General features: G+C 53.5%; 1 protein-coding gene across 2 annotated transcripts in view; it reads right to left on the reverse strand.

Annotated features, from left to right (window-relative positions):
• Nucleotides 1-360: 360 nt before the first annotated feature.
• Nucleotides 361-21,879, reverse strand: part of SNPH (syntaphilin) — a 42,240-nt gene continuing 20,721 nt past the window's right edge. Inside the window, exons 3-6 of one of the 2 annotated variants that reach the window (XM_023220595.2) lie at nt 12,311-12,407; nt 11,478-11,585; nt 8,032-8,181; nt 361-4,797 (exon numbers count right to left, since the gene is read on the reverse strand). In XM_023220595.2, coding sequence (XP_023076363.2) covers nt 3,621-4,797; nt 8,032-8,181; nt 11,478-11,585; nt 12,311-12,360 — 1,485 coding nt within the window. In that variant the 5' untranslated portion in view covers nt 12,361-12,407 and the 3' untranslated portion in view covers nt 361-3,620. Of the gene's footprint in view, nt 4,798-8,031; nt 8,182-11,477; nt 11,586-12,310; nt 12,493-21,879 lie in introns of those variants that run through there. The other variant, XM_023220594.2, reaches the window with a different exon arrangement.

Below are 21,879 nucleotides of genomic sequence, written 5' to 3' on the forward strand. Positions count from 1 at the left end.
CTGGCTTTGGGGCAACCCCCCTTGTGACCGTGGCTGTTTCTGCTTCTGCAAAGTGGGCATGAGAAGCCACTTTAGGGGATGTTGGGGAGGGTGAAACGCGATGTGCTCATGGTGCCCAGCAGGGTGTGCCATGTGGGTGCGGGGGGAGGTGGTTCCAGACCCTGAGCCTGACCCCAAGAGGGCAGTGGTGCCCCAGCCCCGTGCAGCGCTCTGTGTCCCTGCATGTCAGCGGCGATCGCTGCTTGCCTGGCTTTTTCCTGTGCAAGAGCTCTGGTCCCTGGACTGGAGGAAGACGCTGTGAACCCTCCCGCTGCCCCCCTTAGAGAAACCACCCAGTAGAAAGAAAACAGGCCAAGGGGCTTGCTGTGTTTTCATGCTTTAATTCAGAGTTGTCTGCTGCAGGTACAACTCTGTCTGAACAAAAGGACAAAGGAGACAAGAGTCAAGATCCCTCCCCGCCTCCCCACTTCCCACATTCCCTGAATTCTTCGTCAAAGGGATGGCATAATATGGGAGTGAACTGTGACCTGTTTGCATTGTCCCCAGGTCAGAGGGGGGTTGTGAGCTCTCTGGCCAGAGGCCCCTGGGTAGGCCTTGGCCCCAGAACCTTGCAGTTTGTCCCACCCCTCCCCAAAGTGCTGTAAGATACCCCTGTGCTAGTGGCAACTGGGAAGGGTGTGTCAGTGAGAAGCTAAGTGATCCCCTTGGGAGAAATCTACAATCGACTCCACTCAAGCCCAGCTCTCTGTGCAGAGCCCGGGCCCCAGCGTCCGATTCCTGCCTGAGCCTGGACTGGCTGGGCGATAGGGCCACTCTGGCCCGAGCCCTAGAACTCAGGAGAAGCCACGTCTGGCCACCAGGCTCCAGAACGTGGTTCCCGGGGACACTGTTCCTCAGGACCTCATCTGCTCTGGCCAGACGCTGGGGAAAGGGGAGGCCCCAAAGATTTCTGTTTCAGAAACTGAGGGCAGGAGGAAAAGGTCGCAGCCCAATGGGATTAGGCAGGAAGGAAAAGGGTCGCTGTGGAGGGTGAGCTCTCTCAGGGGGAGGCCCCACCCCATCTTTGCCCTCCCAGCCCCATCTGTACCCTGCCTCTTCAGGGCATGGCGCCTGAGCAGCAGCTGCTGCACCTCACCGCCTGGAGCCGCACAGGCAGCCTGCACCTTCGCATAGATGCGGGATCTGAGCACACACACACACACACACACACACACACACTCCGGAGCTGGGCCAGGGCCACCGGCTGCCACAGTCCCAGGGCCTGTCCCAGGGCTGAGTGGGGAGCTGTTTCCTCCACTGACAAGAAGAAAAGCGCATCAAAGGCCCCAGGAGAACCCCCGAAAGAGAGGACCCTCAACGCTGTGGGCCAGGGTCCTCGTGACCCACACCGGTGGTCTCAGGCCAGAATAGGAGTAGAGGGCTGCTGCTGGCTACACTCACCTCCTCCACAGGCCTCAGGCCCAACCACAGCCCACTCCTCGACAGGTGGCTTCTCTAGCAGCAGGGACAGAGTAGACTGTGGCCCCAGCCCTGTCACATCCACCAAAACACAAGACACAACAGGAAGGCCACAGACGCAAGACACAGACAGGAGCAGAGGGGCTTGAAGCTTGACTAAATTCCAGTGGTGAAAAATAGAGAGATTTTATGTTGTCAAATATAGTTCATACATTTCTTTTCTTGGCAAAGCTTTGACTATGTCTAAGGAGACTACGCAGCTCCATGAGTGCGCAGCACAGGAGGCTGGGTCCGCGGCCAGTCCTGTTTTGGCTTTGGATTGGTTTTGTCCACTGCCCCTTCCGTGGCATGGCCACAGTGTCCTTCAGGGGCAGCCCCAGCCAGGCCTCGGGCATTTGGGTTTGGTTTGGCTGGGTTGGGGTATATTCCACAAAGGATGGCTGGTCTGAGGCCCTGACCAAGGCGGGGGGAGCTTTGGAGGCACAAAGCGTGTGGCAGAGGGGGGCTCCTGCCCCGAGGGCTGGTCCAGCTGCCCCCTCCCAGTGCATGCAGGTGCCCCGCCTTGCGTGGAGGGCACCGAACAGAAGGGCAGAGCCCATGAGTCAGGCAATGGCTGTTGGAGCATTGGGGTGAGGGCAAGCAACCTTGGCAAAGAACCAGAGTGGCCCTTAGGCCAGAGGGGCGAGTAAGACACAGGGTCCCCCCAACCCCCCAGATGTGGGGCCTCGCCTCTGAAGAGGGGGAGGGACAACCAGATGGTTGTAACCCCTGTGGGGGAAGAGGAGTGAGTTTACTTGGTAAGATAATAAAGGTAATAAGAATGTCAGCAGCGTGGCTGGGGGACTCAGTATGGTCCCGGGAAAGGAGTTGGGGCAGTGAACTTCCCAGGCCGACTGGCCTTGGGCTGGGAGCAGGGAGGCTGCAGGGTGCCTGCGTGCTCTGCCATGCCCCTGCCTGGGAAACCTATCCCAGGACACCCTGCTTTGGCCTGGACGAACATCGTGGCTTCAGTACGCCAGCCTGCGATTCATCCTGCCAGAATCCCCCACCCTCCTCCAGAGGCAGATAGGTTTAAGGTTTAGGAACCCTCATCTCAGACAGCAAGCAGCCATCTCACTGCAGACCCTTGGATGGCTGAGAACCAACCCCAAAATGAACATAGTGCAAAGCAGAAGTTGGACCCGAGGGCCCCAGAGAAACTCGGGGCAAGTTCCTGGGGGCAGTCATGGCCTCTGGCTTTTTCAGTAAGCTGTGGATTCCTGAGTCCAGCCCTGCCTCCCAGCCTGCAGATGAGATGGCCTCACCTTGGAAGACTAAGGGAGCCCCCTTGGGCTTCTGCCCCTGCCTCCTCTTCTTGTGCTGGTGGATTCTCCAGCTGGGAGCTGGGACTCAGGCAGGCCCTCCTACCCCAGCACTGAGCTTGCCGGGCTTAGCTGCCTCACAGGAATAATGATTGACACACCCAGAAGTGCCAAGAGGAAAGGGATGACGGGAAGGCCTGGGATGAACAGACAGACACAGAACCCGCACTACCCTCCGCCACCTTGTGCCCAGCCCCGTCTCTCCTCCAGCCTGTGGCCTTGACCGAGCTCCTGAGTCCCAAGGTGGGGAGCAGTCTGGGGAGGCTGGAACGCCGGCCCAGCCCAGTGGTTCCGGCCTCTGCTCTGAGCCCTGGGTCAGTGATCTACACTTTAGGCCATGGCTGCTTCCGTTTGAGGAGAGAGCGCTGGCCCAGGAACCCGGGCTGAGGGCAAGGTGGCTTGGGAGAGCAGGGCACTGGACGGGACGGTGCAGGGCAAGGGCCTGTGGGCAACTCAAGCCTGGCTTCTCCATATAAAGACAGCTAGAGGCTTCCTGAGCAGGGCCAGCCCTGTCTGAAGGGCCAGGGGGACAGAGGGCCCTCGCGCCCTCCCCTCCCTGCGATTTGTCCAGCCGGTGTGCCTCCTGCCTTGGGTCTCCCTTCCCTGCTCTCCATCGAAGCTTTGGGATGCCTTTCTCCAACCCCTGCTCCTGCCACGAGACTGTTTTACATCCCGAAAAAAAGAAACAGTTCCACACCCAAAACTAAATAAATAAGATGATGCCCATGGGAGAAGGGAGGGGGAACGGCATCCCTACAATCAGTGGTCAGGCTGCAGGCGCCGCGGCCGGAATGGGCCTCCTCAGAGCTGGGAGCCGCCGCCCGCCGGGCTGGGACTCGGCTGGCTCAGCGAGCGGCAGCTGATCCTGCGGATGGAGTGCAAGGCCACAGTGCAGCAGCCCCGCAGCAGGGAGCTGATGTTGTAGATGGGCTGGCCCTGGCGCCGCTGGGAGCGGCAAAGCCAGGCCACCGTGGGCACGGCCGGCACCACCACAGCCAGCAGATCCACGATGTAGTGGCGGCTCCAGTAGCTCTTGGGCTCCTTCTCAGCTGCGGCAGCCTCCTCCTCCTCCTCCACGGGGCACACCACACTCACCGACTGGCCAGGGTTGGGGTTGGCACCAGGCCGCTGTGGGGTGGGTCCACGGGTGATGGGCTCTGGGGCCTCTAGCTCGTCACCCACCATCACCACCACTGCTGAGTTGGGGTCTCTGGGCCCCGGAGGGTGAGCGTCCAGCTCTGGGCACCTGTCCCCTGACTCAGGGTCTGTCCCACAGACCTGGGCCTGGGTCACTTTCTCCAGGATGGTGTCAAGGTCAGGCTGGTACTGCACGAAGTCTGTCTGGATGGCACGCTCCTGCATGCAGCTGGCCTGCACGCCAGCCTCCATGCCACACAGCAGCTTCTCATAGGTGTTGCTGGCGGGGAAGCGGGGGCCCAGGCCAAAGGAGCTGTGCAGCGAGGTCTCCTCGGTGCCACAGTCCACCCCGGACGACAGCAGGCTGCTGGCCTCCAGTGCGTCCGTCCGGCTCAGTGTGTCATCGGCTGCCGCAAAGCCACTGTCTGCCCCATCCTCAGCAGAGCCATTGGAGGGATCGCCCGGCTGGCGGTCACCACAGACGGCCGGGTCACTCAGCTTGGTGTAGGTGGAGCTGCGGGTGAGGGAGCGGGCAGGGGACCCGCCGGCTGACTCCCCGGTGCCATCCTCCTTGGCCATGCCGTTCTGGGCCACCTCCATGCTGTGCAGCAGCGTCTCCAGCTTCTTGTTCTGGATGTTGATGTCCACGAAGTACTTCTGCAGCCCCTTGTCCTTATCAATCAGGTTGTTCTTGACAGTGTCAATGACCTGCTTGAGCTGCTTGATCTCCTTTCGGGCTTCCTTCAGGGCCAGCTGGGCCTCCACGCGGTGGCACTCCTCCTCAATCCAGTCCTCCTGCATGCGTGACAGCTGCGTCTTCAGGTCATCGATCTCCGTGTCCCTGTGAGCCGAGGAGACACACACACGCTCACTGCCTGCCTGCCTGGTCTGTCGCCTGCCTGGTCTGTCGCCGCCAAGGAGAGGCAGGGAGAGGAAAATGTTGCCAAGGATGAAGGGCCCTGTGCTGCTGTGGCTCAGAGCCCAAAACAGAAGGACAAACTCAACGCCTTTTTATTATAGGTGGGAATGAGAGTGGCTGGGGAGAGGGGCTGCGGGGTGAAGACAGGAGAAGCCTCCGCCTGGAGAGAGAAGAAAGGTCGGAGGAGACGCCACTCGTATTCCTTCCCCCATCCTCCCCTCCCCAGAATGCAGACGACTCTCAACATTCAAATCCATCATCTAGAGAAGAGACTAGACAACAAAGATCCTTATAAGTTTTATAGCTAGTCCTATAAAAACCTAATAAAATCTTAATGTAAAACCACAAAAACTAGGCAGAAAATCTGTGTTCTATAGAAAGTGTAGCCTCCTACTAAAGCAGGTTGCAGAAAGTTTCAGTGGAGGAATATTTGGCCAGAAACCCCTGGGGAGAGAAATGAGCCTTCAATGTTGGGGGAGGCTGATGATTTTACATCATCCCTCACGCAGAGTGATGAGAAGTGGTGGGTGGAACGGGGAGAATGATGAGAACAGGGTGACTCTCATCTATCCATGCTAGAAGCTTCTTCTTTGTATCTTTGTATCTCCTTGTATCTTTGTATCTTAAAGAGGAAAGGCTGAAAAGATCAATGAGAAAGGCACAGAGTTACTCCTGAGAGACAAGGGCAAGCACCAGGTGAACAAGACAGTCAGCAGACTCTTGTCCAGAAATGCTCAGGCTTTTCAAATTCCCGAGTCACAGACGAATCCAGGGGTGCAAGGGGAGGGAGGTAAGTTAGAAAAATATCCCATCAGATCTAGAGGTAAAACCAGAGTGAGACAGAAGGCAACTGATTAACACTAGTGAGGAAGAAGGAAAAGCATTCAGGAGACGTCAAACCCTGTCCTGAGCATTCGTGCTCACTTCCTAGTGGCAGCCCGCATGAGCCCCCTCAGCCTAAACCCTACATTCCCATCAGTAAAATCTACAAATGCCGTGGCTGTCACTCTGGGGTTTATCAGCCCAGCAGAGTGACCGTCCCAGATCAAGCACCATATACTTTTCAAAACCAGATCAGAAATTTCCTTCAGGAAATGGGCCCAGGAATCTCATTCCACAATATGCTGGAGGGACTGGGGGCTGAGAGGATGCAGCGGCCACAAAGGTCAGCAATGCCATCACCTAGAAGGCCCCACCCACCCATCAGGACACAGCTGGAGCTGCTTAGAGTACCAATAACAGACAAGGCAACAGGTACTGGGAGCCGGAGATACCTGGTCTTCACCCTTCCTGCCTCCAGGTGGGGGGCCCACTCTAGGTAACCCTCTTGGCCTCTCACCCTGCTCCTCACTCACACCTCACCCTGGGAGAAAGAGTGAGTTTGAAAGAAGGAACTGGGCATGGTCCGCTCAGCCAGTCTCTGCCTCTGTCTCCTTGGGGCCCAGCCAAACCCCAGGGAGCCATGGCTTCGAGCCCTGTCCATGCCTCAGTGGGCATCACATTTGAAGTGCGTCTTGAAGGATACGTTTGCCCAGGGAGCGAGATGGGGGCAGGGCATCTCAAGTGGTGGGGACACAGATGCGAGAGCACAGAGGTGCAAAAGCACATGGTGTCTTTGAGGAACAGAAGGTGGGCCACTGTGGGAAGCACAGGCATGAAACTCGATATGGATAGAGTGCGGGGAGACTGACAATACTTCATGCAGAGACCTGCCATAGGTTCCCGTGGGAGTAACAGGCCCCAGTGACCAGGGAGTCAAGGTGTGGGCAAAGCCACGCCAGGGCATCCTGCCCAAACCACACAGGGCAGATGGTCTGCTCTAAGCCGTGGGGCTGGCCCTAGAAATGAAGCTGGGAGATGGGCCATCTGCTCCCTGAGGCATTAGTGTAAAAGGCCACGTAGGTCCTGGGCATCACTGGGAAGATGAGGGAAAATAAAAATAGAAATCCTCGCTCTGCAGACAATGAAGCTCGCTGAATGCTACCCGTAACCGCCTGCAGTTTAAAACCACAACAAACCCAAACCGGGTTGGCTGCTTGGCAGAGCTGTGGTCAAGAACGATGTGGTCATGCATACAGCGTGATCCCATTTATATGAAATGTCCAGAATAGACAAATCCATAGAGACAGAAAAATTAGTGGTTGCCAGGAACTAGGGCAGTTGGAGAGAAATTCGGGGTGATTGCTTAATGGGAATGGGGTTTATTTTGAGGTGATAGAAATATTTATGAAATTAGATAGTGGTAATGGTTGCAAAATTCTGTGACTATATTAAGAATCATCCAACTGTACACTTTTGATAAGTGAATTGTATGGTATGCAAGTTACATTGCAATAAAGCTGCTGTATATAAAAAAAAAAGAAAGGAAAAAAGGAGCGATCATCATGCCCGCTCTGAGCTCCAGCCCCACACAGCACCTTGTCCAGCTCACAATAGGCTGCACGTTTGCATAGACACAGTCCAGAGAAGGATAGTTAAGACAATGGGAGATCACCACCCTGAAGTGTAGATCACAAAGATGAAGCCACTGGGCTGGAGGGTAGAAGCTGGGAGGGTAGAGATTAAGCACTTGAGAATGAGCTCAGACAGGCCTGCGGAGGCTCCTGGGAGACACCTGGGCTGGAGAAGAGCTCAGCAAAAGGCTTCTCATGATCATCCTCCACAGCAGGAAGTAGATGAGGAGAAAGGTTTCTGGGACCTGAAGTCGAGATGGGCCACAAGCCCTCTGGCGACTCACTCAGGAGAAGCAAGGAAGGATAAAGAGTTGTTTCTCCCCCACAAAAGAGACAAGTCAGAAAGAAGCCCTGTGCTCCAACTCCTGGAAGACGGGAGCCAGAGGAAAAGAAGTAGCCAGAGGGGTCACCAGGCTGTAGCTGGGAGAGGATAGCACAGGCGGGAGGCCCCACAGGATAGGCCCTCATGGGAAACCGCTCCCACCTGGCCCCCTGCAGCCTCGTGGAGTAGTCAAGGTGAGTAGCTGCTGGGGATGAGGGTCTGCAAGTGGGCTCAAAAGAGGCTTTGCTGGGAAGGAGACAGCAGATGGATGCTGGGAGACCCCCAGCCACTCCACCTTCCAAGAGGCACCCCAGGGCCCTGGTTTCTCTGAGTGTGGAGCTGGTGGGGTGCCCCCAGGGCTGCTCGTGGCCACCCGCTCACCGGTCCTGGAGCCGGTCCTGCGTGTCCTTCAGCCGGGCTTTCAGGTGCCGGATGCACACCTCCTTCTGCTGCAGGGGGGTCAGGTACTGCTCCGGGGTCGGGGGCTTGATGCCATGGTTGTCACTGCACAGTGTGTATTTCATAGAGCGCCTGCAAGGGGAAGCCCATCATCAGGGAGGGAGGAAGAGGTCGGGCAAGGCACAGGTGGTTTACCTCTGGGGAGCAAGGGGACGCCAGCCTCACCATCCCTGGCCACCAGATGGCTCCAAGCCAGGCCTCCCACACAAGGCAGGAGAACCCTCAGCCTTCTGGCAGGTGGGTTTTAGTAGAGTTCCTCTAAGTGAAAACCACAGTGTCAGGATGCAGGCTTCAGGGCTCCTCTAGTTATGGCTGTGCTCTGGGAGATATAACCCAGAGCACACGCGTAAGCCTGTAATCAGGCCAAGTGCTTGACCAATGCCATCGATCCTTACAGCAACCCTGGAAGTAGGGACTGTCTTCATCTTTTAGAGGAGCCGCTGGCCTCAGAGAGGTTAGCTCTTGCCCCGAGCCCCTCAGGCAATCCCAGTGGTGCATCCCAGAACCCAGGTACCTCATCTTCCAACCCAGAGAATGAGCTTGAAGGCTGGAAACTCAGGTGTAAGTGGCAGATTCTGGGTCTGCATGGCAGACAAGGACTCACCTCCACAGAGGAGGAAACATCTCCCAGGTGGAGGCAGAAGCTCTCCTCTCTAGAACCAAGACCCCTCACAGCCTGGGGACAGGGAGGGCAGACAGGCGCAGGCACAGCTCTCTCCATACACGCCCTGGCACTCTCACTCCTCAAGCCCGCTGTGTACATGTGGGTGTGCACTATATGCATGCACACTTCCTGGGATGTCAATTCCCAGTCCATTCGCACCTACATGCCCACATACATGGAGACACACTTGTGCCTCGCAGCTACTCACAGGTACTAGGGCACCAGCCCAGGCACATGTTCACACTTTCACCTCCGGGGACACATGGGAGCACACACGTGAATACCTGCCAGCTCTGGGCAGGGACCTGTCCACTGCGGTACTCTGGGGTGGCAGCAGGCTGGACGTGCACTGCTCCCAGCACAGGGCGGCACTGACATGGTGCCCTACCAGGGCAAAGGAGAAGGAATTGCCACCCAGAGGGCAGTCAGGTGCCAGTAGGGGAGGGAGGGCCAGGCTTTCAGAGGGAAGGAGAACTCCCCAACTCCACAACAGACTACGGCCCAGGCAGCTCTACTCTCAGCATCCTGGCTGCTGGTTGTTCTGCTCATAAAGAAACCTTGGATCTTGGCTTAAAACCTGGACATGTTCTCACGCGACTAGAGACTCAGGCCTTGTTGCCATCCATCCAACTCTGCTCCTTGAGGGGAGAGTGACTGGCAGGTCTAGGGAGGGGCAATGCCCCTTTATGAGCCTGGAAAAGGCAGGCCCTGGTGAGGCCCATTTGCTGAAGCAGCCAAGCTGGAGGCAGTTTTAAAAGTTCCATGGATGCTGTATAGTGTTTACCGAGGAAAAAGTACTAGTAAGTCCTAAACTGTCAAAGAGAAAGTGGTGATAGAAGTTGAATGAGAAATGGTTTTCTTCTATGTACCCACCTCATGGCCCCTAGGTTAACTCAAGCCAAGTCACGCAGGTCTCCTCTCTGCTTGGCAAGGGGTGGTAGGAGTGGGGGAACCAAGATTAGCTAAACCAATAAGGATTGAGGATTAGAGAGGAAGTAACTATTTTACATTTTTCATTTTGCTTTCATGAGTATTTTTCCCCAACATAAAATTTAACACATATACATTTTTAGTCACTAGCTCTATCTTTGTAAAAAATATATGTGTGTGTGTGTATATATATATATAAACTAAAATTAGAAAAAAAAATATGCTACGGTGCATGTTTCTCAGCTATTCCTACCTTGGAAAGCCTGGCTATTTGCAGAGGGGACCTAACTGTGGCCCCACTGCTCACCCAGGGGCAGCAACCTTCATTGTGGGGAAGAAGACTGGGAGCAATTCTCAGCCCTGGGGTTGGGATTATCTCCAAGGGCTGCAGTTATGAGATGTGTTACAAAATCTGTTACTAATAGAAAAGTATGAAGTTGCCAATTATATGGTATTCAAAATGTAAATTAACATTTCAAAATGTAAGTTAACACTTTACTCCTATGTCTCCCAGTCTCTGGGGTGGTGTTACAGCCAGGATGCTGGGGCATGGGTCCTGCACATGGGCGTTATCCATCATATGTGTCACGACGGAAATCTAAGAGCTGCTGTTTCAGTGGCTCGGGACATCACGTCACACAAATGACATCCTCTCCACTGAGCCCTCCCAGGAGGTGCTCCAGCCATGGGAGCCACAGGCCGGGCATCTCCTGGCCTTAACTCAGATCAAAGCTCAAACAACAAGAGGTATCAACTATCGGCCAACTAGGATGCACAGGCAGTGTGTAGATATCAAGTCACTGAAGCTTCCGAATTATTAGCTCCACTTTAAAGAAAGGAAATGGAGGCTAAAGACAGGAAGAGACCAAATCCAGAGCCTATGCTCGTCCCCACATGCCCCAACCTCTCACTTGTATTTCAATGCTGGGGAAGCAGGACAAGGCCTACCATGATAGCTCTTGCTTCCTGGTCTTCAAGGACCCACAGCTCCCCTACACCTGCTTCTCCAACATGATCCTGCTTTGTGAGTCCAAGTTCACCTCACCCAAGACTACAACTTGGCATCTGCTGCATTCATAACATTTCGTCTTCCAAGCCAATTCCACCTCTGCCACTCTCAAAGTGTTCCCCTGAGAAGTGCATGATGGTAGACGCTGTAGGCTGCTTCCCAGCACTCATCTTGCTTTCTTCCTAGCAGAACCCCCATTTTGTCTGGGGCGGTGCTGTTCTGGGGAAGATACTAACTGGCCCTGCAGCTAGAGTTATTCACATGACCCAGTTCCAGCCAGCAAGAACTGGCAGGATTTGGGGGCAAGGTGTCCCTCTCAGAAAAACAACCTCTGAGGAGGGCTTTGTTCCTTTCCACCTGTTCCTTCCCGGAGGGCAGGCCTGACACCTGGAGGTACAGAAGCCACCTGTGATGACAAAGACAAAAGCTGTACACTAAGGATGGTGGAGCATGGAGAGAACGCATGGGGTCCCCGACGCCTCAGGGAGCTGCCAACCCCTCGCTCCTTGTTCTGCAAGCATCACCCCTAGTTTGTTTAAGCCACTGTATTTTTTTTTTTTATGTACAGCTGCATATTGTCATATCCATCTAACAGACAGGAACTGAGGCTCATAAAGGAGAAGTGACCTGCTCAAGGTCACACAGCCAGCGACTATGCTGGCGTCAGGGGTGGTTAGAACACGATCCTGCTCCCCTACCTCCTCCACCCCAGGACAACCTGTTCCCAGCCAGCAGGGCCAGGACCAGAGAGGAGGGGCCAATTACCTTGGCGTGGGACTGCTGTCACTGCCCTTGTAGGAGCCGGAATTGCTGCTGCTGCTGAGCGAAGAGGTGCCGTAGGCATCCCGCACACTCACAGGTGGAGAGGTGCGCCTGGAGGCAGGAAGAAGAGGCAGGTGCTCGTTCTGGCTGGCGGGCAGCTGCGGACACTGGGCGAACACTGCCAGGCCGCTGCGGCCCAAAGTGCCCCCGCTTTGGGGTCACCACAGGGGAGAGAAGCAGGGAGAGAGAGACGCACAGACAGGGGTGACAGAACAGACAGTGCAAATCAAGATGGAAAACCAGAAGAAGGCTGGTCCTCCTGGCTCCCCAGGGACAAGAATGGAGGCCGGCAGGGCTGTGGGGCAAGGGTGGGGCCTCATATGTGCTTATCAAGGTCCTCAACTTCTGGGGTTCCCCAAACCCAGGGGAGGAGATCCCTGCATAGACTGAGACAGAGGTGGAGAAGAATGGGGCATACAGGGGTGGGGACAGGAGGAGGGACCCCCAGGGGTAAAAATCAAGGGACACCAAGTGAGTCTGAGTGGATGACTGCACGACTCCCCTCCAGTCATTGTGAAAAATCAAGCAGTATTGATGAGGCTACTGTTGGTAGGAATCCAGTGGTTTACGCCTTCCGAGAACTCTCACATCCACTCTGTGTCATTTGAGCCATTGAATAGTTCCAGGAGGAGGCAGGTGTTAGCAAGCCCATTTTAAAGATGGGAATGGGAAATGATTTGCTCAAAGACACACTGCAAGTCGGTGGCAGGTGGAGAGAGGCCCGCGCCCACCTCCCGCCCTCCGAAGCCTAGGCTCTGAGCACGGGGGAGACTCACCTGCGGGATCCAGCAGAGGTCCGTCTACTTCCCGGCAGGGACATGGCCATGAGGCTGCGGGTCCGAGTAAGTGGTGGGATGGGTGGTATCCCAGGGGCTGAGGAGAGAGGGCGGGTTGGGGGGCCCGCAGAAAGGGCCGGGCCAGGCCACGTCATCCTCTCGCTGGGGCCGCTGCCCGGCATGGCTTCTCTTCTCACCGTTCGGCAGGACACCCCAGGAGCGAGGGCCTGGCAGGCCACGGCTGCCTCCACCAGTGAATTGAATGGGGCTGGTGCACAGGTTCCCACCACCCAACTTAAAACCACAACTGTCAGGAGTGGCTAAAAATCATCAGTCCAACCCTGTGTTCTCCGGATGAGTGAATGTGCCCCAGACAGAGTGAAGGCTGTGCCCAAGATCACAGAGGCTTCAGGAGCAGGGCCTCCTGATTGCTGGCACTGAGTCTTCTACTCTACAAGCCAGGCCTGCTTCTTCCCCTGGACCCTGATACTCAGACCCACACACCCCCTTGCTGTTCAGTCCTCCCTGTCTGGTAGGGGCTGCAGGCCGTAGGACTCCTGGAGCAGGACCAGGAACCCTGAATTAGGATGGGCTGGTCTCGCCGACCATCACCTTCCCAGTTGGCGCGTGGTTCGGGGCTTCCCGTCTACAGGGGAGACAAGACAGACCAACATACCAGCACATGTGTAGAAAGACATATGGATACACACCAACACGAGAAGGTACCATGTCCCTGCCATTCCAAGACGTGCCACACGTGTCTCCATGAACGTGCTCAGGCAGCCAGCCCATGACGCAGGACATGCAGCCAGGCCCTCCCGCACCCACACAGCACACAGGCATGTCTGCACCCACCCTTGCAATGCGCATGCTGGTTTTGGCATCTACCAGGAATGTAGGGGCACAGACTTAAAGCAGAAGAGCACTGGGGTGGATGGGAGCAGAGGCCCTCCGCTGGGGGTGTCCCAGTGGGTGGACCCAGGAGGAAGCGTTCATGCCTAGAGAGACCCATCACTGGGCCTCTTGCTAAGTGGGCAGGTAGACTCAAGCCCCTGGTTCCTGCCCCCAAGTCCTCAGGCTTCTTTCCTGGGTAGAGGCTTGGGCTCCAAGGGCAGCCTTTCTGGGGTTTCAGGAGAGGAGAGGCCCCATGCTAGGCTGGATTTTGGCTGTTGTGAGGAGGAGGGCTATACTGGGCATTAGCCCAGCGTTACTGGAGTCTGGGGCAGAGTGGGGAACCTGGGCTCTTTGCAGCCAATGTGCTGGTCCTGTGCCAGCTCCAGAGACCTCAGTCCCCTCCTTCCACGCTCACAGCAGGGACTAGGGACAGCAGCCTGGGTTCCAGGAGACTTGGCTGAGGATGTCATGCCCGGACCTCTCCCCATGCTGGAGGGAAGCATTCACCCAGCCCCACTCCACACCAGACCTCGTGCCAACCACACTACGTACATTATGCCATTGACTCCTCTCAACAACCCTATGAGGAAGTGCTGTGATTAGTCCCCTTTTACAGATGAGGAATCCAGCCACCGAGAGGGAAGGGACTTGGCCAAGTCACATCCCAGGTGTGTGGCAGAGCCAATATCGAAACCCTGTCAACATCAGATGCTGAGGGGCTGGATCTCAAACCCCAGAGTCTCTGGCCCGGGGACCACCCCCTTCCCACGTCAGGGCCTCCCCGGAGCCTGGTCATCCCAGCCAGCGGCGGGGCTGCCTCCTGAGTGGACAAAGGCACTGCTCAGATGGCCTGTTTCCTGGCGGGGACACAGAACACGGCCTTTTCCCCTGGAGGGTCTGGACACAGCCAGCATTGTCTGCCTGGAGGTGTCGGGTGCTGGGCTGCAGGACCTGCCGACACCACGCTTGTCACCTGAGCTGCTTGCCCCAGCTTGGCAATGCTTCCCACTCATGATGCCCCAGTCACCCAGGCAGGGCCTCCTGGAACTGTAGGGCTGGCCCCTAGAGCAGGAACCATGGAGGAGGGGTGATTTGGGGATGAGAGGACATCAGTGCTCCTCCACGCTTATGAGGATGGCCATAAATGGCTCACTGCCTCCTGGGCACAGGAGGATCTTGACAGCTTAGGGTGCACAGGGACACATGGGTAAGGGCTCCAAGGATCACCTGCCATTGCCTGAATCCTTCTGTGGTAAGGTGGCCATGCTGAGTGCGCTAGTCTGCCTTGGCCCATTACTTTAAGCAGCGATCCTTCAAGGCCAGCTTTGTTATTGCATTTGGGCCCAAGGTCACACAGCTGCAGGGGTGACATGCTCTGGCTTCTGGTCAGCCTGGCTTCACTAACAACTCTCCCACCATCACCCCTGCCCTTCTGGGTTTTGGGGGGATATAAAAAGGAGGCTGAGCCTTCAGGAGGACTTTCCAGCAGAGGCAGGACTCATAGCTGAGGATGGGCTCTTCCAAGCCAGCGTGAGTGAGTGTTCTAAGGAGCCAGGAAAGTTCAGGCAGAGTGCTAGGCCCAGTCCTGGGAAGCAGGCAAAATGCCTGGTTTGTCTTAGAGCTGTGTGTGGCCTTGCTACAACGAGGGCCTTGTCCCAGCTGTCCCTGCCACTACCTTGTTTGGCAACCCCACACCTGCCTCCTCTTGAGTTCCCTCTTCCTTCCTCCCGGGCGTGGGGGAGGGAAGGGGATGGCATTTGTACCTGGGTACAGCTAACAGTCTCCTGGGAACCCAGAGCCAGCTAGTCATCAGGGACGAAGGTGGAAGAGGCATTTCCCCTCCTGGGACGGGACCTTGCAGGCAGGGTCCCTCATGGGAGGGCAGAAGCCACCCAGGCCCAAAGGGAGCCACCTCTCAGGATCTCACTCAGAAAACTCAGTGTGTACCCTGTGCTCTCTCAGGTCCTCCCTCCCTTCTAGGCCCCAGAAAGGAGGCAGGTTGCCATGGTGTTTGTCACCATGCCACCTGCTTAGCCTGGAGTCCCACAGGCCTCTCCCCAGGTGGCCAGAGGCTGCCACTTGAAAGGAAGGTAGAAAGAAAACCCTCTAACTGCGGGAAGCTGGGCTGATAGTCTCTCATCACTTTAGCTCCAGAGTAAACCCAGCCCCTGCCCTCACTGAACTTCCCTCCACTTCCCCATCTTGTCCACACCATAGCAACCCTGCTGCATCCACTCCTTTGACTGCTCCCTCAAATGCTCAACACTTCCTAAGTCCCCCAACAATGGGGGTCCAGAGAGCAGGAGACTAATGACTGCAGAAATCGATATGAACTGATCTGGGCTAAATGCCAGCTCTGTCGCCCTTCAGCTGCATGCCTTGGGCAAGTCACACTACTTCTCTGAGCCTCAGTGCCCATACCTGTAACGGGCTGTAATGAACACACCTCACATGGTTACTGTGAGAATAACATAAAATAATGTGAGTACGGGGCTTGGGTCAGTACCTATCACACAATAAACACTAAAACACGGGAGCAGCCAGTATTTTGGAAGTAACACGAAGTGAGCTTCAAAACAGAAACACATTCAAGGCATAATAGTGTATTCAGGAGGATCCAGGAATGCTTCTCCACACAGAGAATTTGCACTGGGTCTTGAGGGATGAATAGGAGTTCACCAGGCAGCAGCAGCAAATGGGAGGGAAGGAGAAGCCTGGACACAGGCAGTGAGTGACAGCTGGCTGCTTGGAAACTAGGGAGCCCAGTGAGGGCAGAAGTACAGTGGGAATGAGGCTGCAGAAGGAGGGGGGCAGGCCACACAGAGCCACCTAAGCCAGGATCTTGTCCCATGGGCAACATGAAGCCATGCAAGTGCTTTAGAGGAAATGGGCACAATCATAGTTGCATTTTAGAAAGTTCCTGGGTAGGCAGCCTGTGTGGAGAGGGAGGGATACCAGTTAGGAGGTTACCAACCAGGGGAGAAATTAGGAGGGCCTGGGCCAGGGTCATGGCAGGAACAATGGAGAAAAGGGCCTGGATCTTGTTCAAAATTCCTTGGAAGTCCCAGATTAGGTAAAAATCAGAGCAAAGCTCTTGATGTGGGTGTTTAAGGCCCTCCCATTGACACCCTTTCCAACTGGCTCTCTGATACATCCAGGAGACTTCAGCTAGTCACTCCCAAATCTGCATCTCTACATGGGCTGTTTGTCCTGTCTGCAGCACCTTCCCTGCCTGTCCTCAAGCACACATTGCACTCTTTCTTTAGGCCCCACCCACAGCCTTTCCACACATGACTTCTCCTATCACTTACTGTCTTGGCCACTTAGGATGCTATGCCTTGGACCAAAACTCAGGGAACACCATCCCCTGGGAAATTTCATAAAAACAAACCCAATCAACACACAATTGTTGGTAACACAATGTTTTAAACAAGCACATTGGATAGACCAAAGAGTCAGATTAGATGGTCTCTAAGGTGCTGGATCTAACATTCTCTAATTCCAGGGCTGTTAATGAAATTATGGGCTTCTCATTGATGCTTCCTTCTCCTTCATTACTAGGACTTTTGGGTCTCAGATTCCACATATGTAAAATTAGGAAGCTCCATTCTTCAAAGGGACATGATAGCATTTTACTCAATCAACAAGTCATGGGGGAAAAACCAGGTGCTTGGGTTAATCTAATATTCCAGCTAAGCAAAAGTCCCTGTATGTACTATAATTTATCTTCTTTCAAAGAATTAGCCATTGATACAAGAAGAAAGCCATCCTAAAATCCAAGGGAACAGAACAATCTGTGTCTGATGACTCAAACCACTGACAGCTGTGGAAAGCAGAGCATTGCAATCAACAGAGCAGAACTTGGGAGGGATCCTCTCTTTGCCAAGGCAACACTAGAACGTAGAACATTCCACCCATCGAACAGCAGAGCGCCTGGTGCTCCTAGAATGCTAATGCAGAGAGGTGGGAATAGAAGACAGGCCTGGGAATGTTCCAGAAGATGTACTCTAGATCTCAGAAGATTAGCACTATCAGGGCTATTCACAGCTGGGGAATTCAGTAAACCCTGCACTGGCTGTGGCCTCAGCAGCCACTATGTGCCTCTGCTCCTCCTCTGTCAACAAAACCGAGGATCTTCCTTCCAGGACTTGCTGGCATTTCTCCACCTTGCTTCCTGTTTCCCGCACAAGCCACCCTCAAATCTGGGACCACAGATGAGGTGCCATCCGACTTCTTCTCACTGTGGCAACCCCAACACAGCGGCAAGGCAGACGCACAACTTGGCCAAATGCTGTGAGGAGGTTCCCCAGGCAACCAGGATAGGTTGAAAGCTGAGGCAGCTGCTACACAGGACGTGTCTCCAGTCCTCAGATTCTCCTTAGACTCAGATTCTAGAGCTGAAGGACATTGAGCCTAGGTCTTCAAACCACCCCAGAGGACTTGCCTCTGCACCTACTGAGAGGGGTGGCTCGGGCCTCCTTCCCCATTTCACCTGAAGAGGCTCCTCTTGTATGTATTTTACATATGGAAGGTGTGAAGTAAGACTACTTTTTAAAAAGGATTTTTCAGGTTAAAAATCTATGGAATACTTATTTTCCACAATGAGATATTGCTTCACATTCACTCGGATGGCTAGCATGAAAAAGATGGACAATAACAAGTGTTGTCAAGGAGGTGGAGAAGTTGGAACTCTCATGCATTGCTGGTGGGGATGTAAAATGACGCTGCTGCTATGGAAAACAGTTTGGTGGTTCCTTGAAAAGTTAAACACAGAATTGCCATATGAACCAGCAATTCCACTGCTGGGTATATACCCCAAAGAATGGAAAATAGATGTTCAAACAAAAACTTGTATAAGAATGTTCACAGTAGCACTATTCTCAATAGCTAAGAGGTGGAAACAACCCAAATGTCCATCAAAAGAAGAATGGATAAACTAATGTGATGCATCTATGCAATGGAATACTTAGCTATAAAAGGAATGAAGTATTACTGATCCATGCTACAACATAGATGACCCTTGATTTTATTTTATGCTAAATGAAAGAAGCCAGATACGAAAGGCAACATATTGCATGATTCCATTTATATGAAATGTCCAGCACAGGCAAAAGCATATAGAGAGAAAACACACTGGAAGGGAAGAAGGAACAGGGAATGATTGGTAATGGGAATGGGATTTCTTTTTTGGGAAGATAAAAACTTTTTAGAAGTAGATAGTGGTGATGGTTATATAATTTTGGGAGTATACTAAAATCCCTCAATTGTACATTTTAAAAGGTTAATTTTTCTTTTTTTTTTTGAGACAGAGTCTCACTCTGTTGCCCAGGCTGGAGTGCAGTGGCACGATCTTGGCTCACTGCAACCTCCGCCTCCCGGGTTCAAGTGATTCTCATGCCTCACCCTCTCAAGTAGCTGGGATTATAGGCATGCACCACCACACCCGGCTAATTTTTGTATATTTTAGTAGAGATGGGGTTTCTCCATGTTGGCCAGGTTGGTCTTGAACTCCTGGCCTCAAGCAATCCACCCTCCTTGGCCTCCCCGCTCCCAAAGTACATGGATTACAGGTGGGAGCCACTGCACCCGGCCATTAAAAGGATAAATTTTATGGAATGTAAATTATATCTCAATAAAAAACAAATTTTTAAAAATACATGTAATATATATTTTATTTTATTTTTTTAGAGCCAGGGTCTCTGTCACCTAGGCTGGAGTACAGTGGCAAAATCATAGCTCACTGTAGCCTCAAACTCCTGGGCTCATGTGATCCTCCTGCCTCAACCTCTCCAGTAGCCACCTCACCTGGCTAGTCTACTTTTTTGTTTTTTTAAAGGTGGGGTCTTACTCTGTTGCTCTTGGTAGTCTCAATCTCCTAGCCTCTAGAAATCTCCCAGCATCACCTCCTGAGTTGCTGGGATTACAAGTGTGAGCCACCATTCCCCTGACTCCATTATATATACACACACACGTGTGTGTGTGTGTGCATGTGTGTGTGTGTATTTAAATGAACCGTTGTATTAATAAAAAGACACACATGGTCCAGAAAGGGGTAGGGACTCTCCCAGAATGGCTCAGCAAGTTGCAGCAGAAGGGGAGCAAGAGTCAGTGCTCCCGCCTCTACCTGACTTCAGGTAGCTGGGCCCAGGATGCTTCCCTAGAGCTCCTGACTCTGGGTCAGCCTGGAGGAGACAGGTGGCTGAGGTTGCCCCTAAAGCTCTTGCATATTCACAACTTTGTTGAATCCTCACAAGTTCCCCACAGAGGGAGGCCAAGTGGAGACTAGTCCATCTGATCTACGGCAAACCTGAAGCCCCAGAGGTTACAAGAGTCACCAAAGGCCAGACCCTGGATTTCCAGGTCATGGGCACCTGCATTTCTACTGCATCATGAGGGTCTCATAATACAGTAGACCTGGGCCACTTATCATTCTGCTGCATAAAGAAAAAACCTTCTTTTCCATGAGACTCTAAGATACCGCGATGGAGATGAGCAGGTATATACCTGTATTTTGCGCTGCTCATGCTTCCATAAAAGCAGGACATTACAGACATAAGAGGTAAGCATACTATAGAAAGTTGTTTAAAAAGAAATTCTTGGCCAGACACATGGCTCACACCTGTAATCCCAGCACTTTGGGAGGCCGAGGTGGGTGGATCACCTGAGGTCAGGATTTCAAGACCAGCCTGGCCGATATGGCAAAAACCTGTCTCTATTAAAAATAGAAAAATTAGCTGGGCAAAGTGGTGAGTGCCTGTAATCTCAGTTACTCGGGAGGCTGAGGCAGGAGAATCACTTGAGCCTGGGAGGTAGAGGTTGCAGTCAGCCAAGATCACGCCATTGCACTCCAGCCTGGGTGACAAATGGAGAATCCGTCTCAAAAAAAAAAAGAAAAAGGAAAAAAAAATTCTTCATGTGCCTTCTCCCTAACTAGTGACTCTCCCTATTCCTCTAAGAATCAGCCTTGCAGGCAAAGGAGAAGCCCTTTCCATGAGGAGCACTACTCTTTCCTCTTCCAACAACTGCTGCATCCCACCCAGAAGCCCAGGTGCTATGCAAGCCCACCACTGAGAGACCTTCAGCTCCTCTGAGCTATATCACATCATCCCTCTTGGTGACCTTGGGTCTTTGACCTCTGTTCGTCTCAGCTATCTCATGCATTCACTCAGGAAGGCACCACCTTCCTGGCCCTGACTGTCTCTTCGGGATCCAACCAAGGTAATGAATGGAGGGATGGGGGCAGTTCTTGGGAAATTAGAGGACTGAACATTTCTTGCTGTCACTATTACCTGTCAAAGGAGATCTCTCTTTTTCCCTTCTTCAGAAATAATTCTTGCTTTATCACCTCAGGGGACATCAGCAGGCCCAGGCGTGAGTGACTCTGAAGTGACTGGCAACCTCTGCTAGGCCAACTGACCTGGGATGGCTTTCCAGAGCAATGTCTGACAGGCCCCCGGTCTGGGTAGGGAGCAGTAGGGGGAACACTGGTTCCCATGCTTCCACCATCCCAGCTGCTCCAGGGCTGCCCCTCTGCAAACACCCATGGAGAAATGTGAGGAACGGAGGGGCAGTGGTGCCAGCCCCAGCTTGGTGGCTGCCTGGCAAGTGGCTCCTGGCAGATGGAGGCCCTTCAGCAACCTTGGCCACAGCATATGCTTCCCTGGGTTTCCTGACTGATAGAGCTGTCAAGCCTCAGTCCGGCTACTCTCCCCTCCCCCTTCTCCCAAGCTTCCAGCTCTAAAGCATCACAGGATGAGGAAAATGGTGAGACTTCCATCCCTATAGACTCTCATTTTTTTTCCAGATTGCTGCCTTGATTCTTAGGATCCTGGAGTCATGTCCCTAATCCCCTGGCATTTACCCCAAGTACCAACAGGGACTAACACACTCTCAGAATCAGAATGGAAAGGATCTGGAGGAGACCTCATCACAACCTATCATTCTATAGAGAAAGAAACCGAAACCCAGAAAAACCATGTTAGTTGCCTGAGGTTACCTAGAAAGTCAGGGACAGAGCATGGGCTTAGGGCTAGACTCCTGAATCTAGCAGTGAGGCTTCTGTACCACAACCCTTGCCCTCACCAGGGCAAAAATAAAAAACAAAATCAGAACAAAGGGTACCTTTTCAAGTAAAGACATCTTGGAAGGAAGGCCTAGGGGTATGACAGGAGAAGTCCTGACCATTTTAAGGCAGCTCATAAATGACATGCAAAAAAAATATGCATTGAGACTGAGGCCCAGGGAAGAAGAGAATAGCCATGCTGACCACAAATACATGGTGGCAATAATGACATTGAGACTCAATTGCAAGCTTCCTGACCACTGATGCCAACAGGGAAAGTATGCTCAGTTTTATTGTTCTCATGGTTATAGGAGGGCAGGAAGAAAATTGGTTCTTTGGGAGAAATAAAGGTATCCCTAAAATGAATGTTAGAAGGAACATTTTTGCATGGGGTTGGCTGCAGGGCAAGATGATGGTCCACTGGGAGTCTGCAAAGCGGGTCCTAAGGAAGGATGGTGCCCTCAGAGCTCCCCAGAGTTGCCCTGTGTGTGCTGTGCTTTGCTCATGTGAGACTGAAGGACACATGGAACACACGGATCAAAGGACTAAAGGGATGTGGAGACGTCATCTGCTCTGCCTGCGATGACAGCCCCTTTCCACAGACAAAGCCCCT

This window comes from Piliocolobus tephrosceles, chromosome 20 (assembly GCF_002776525.5).
Source record: "Piliocolobus tephrosceles isolate RC106 chromosome 20, ASM277652v3, whole genome shotgun sequence".
Lineage (NCBI taxonomy): Eukaryota > Metazoa > Chordata > Mammalia > Primates > Cercopithecidae > Piliocolobus > Piliocolobus tephrosceles.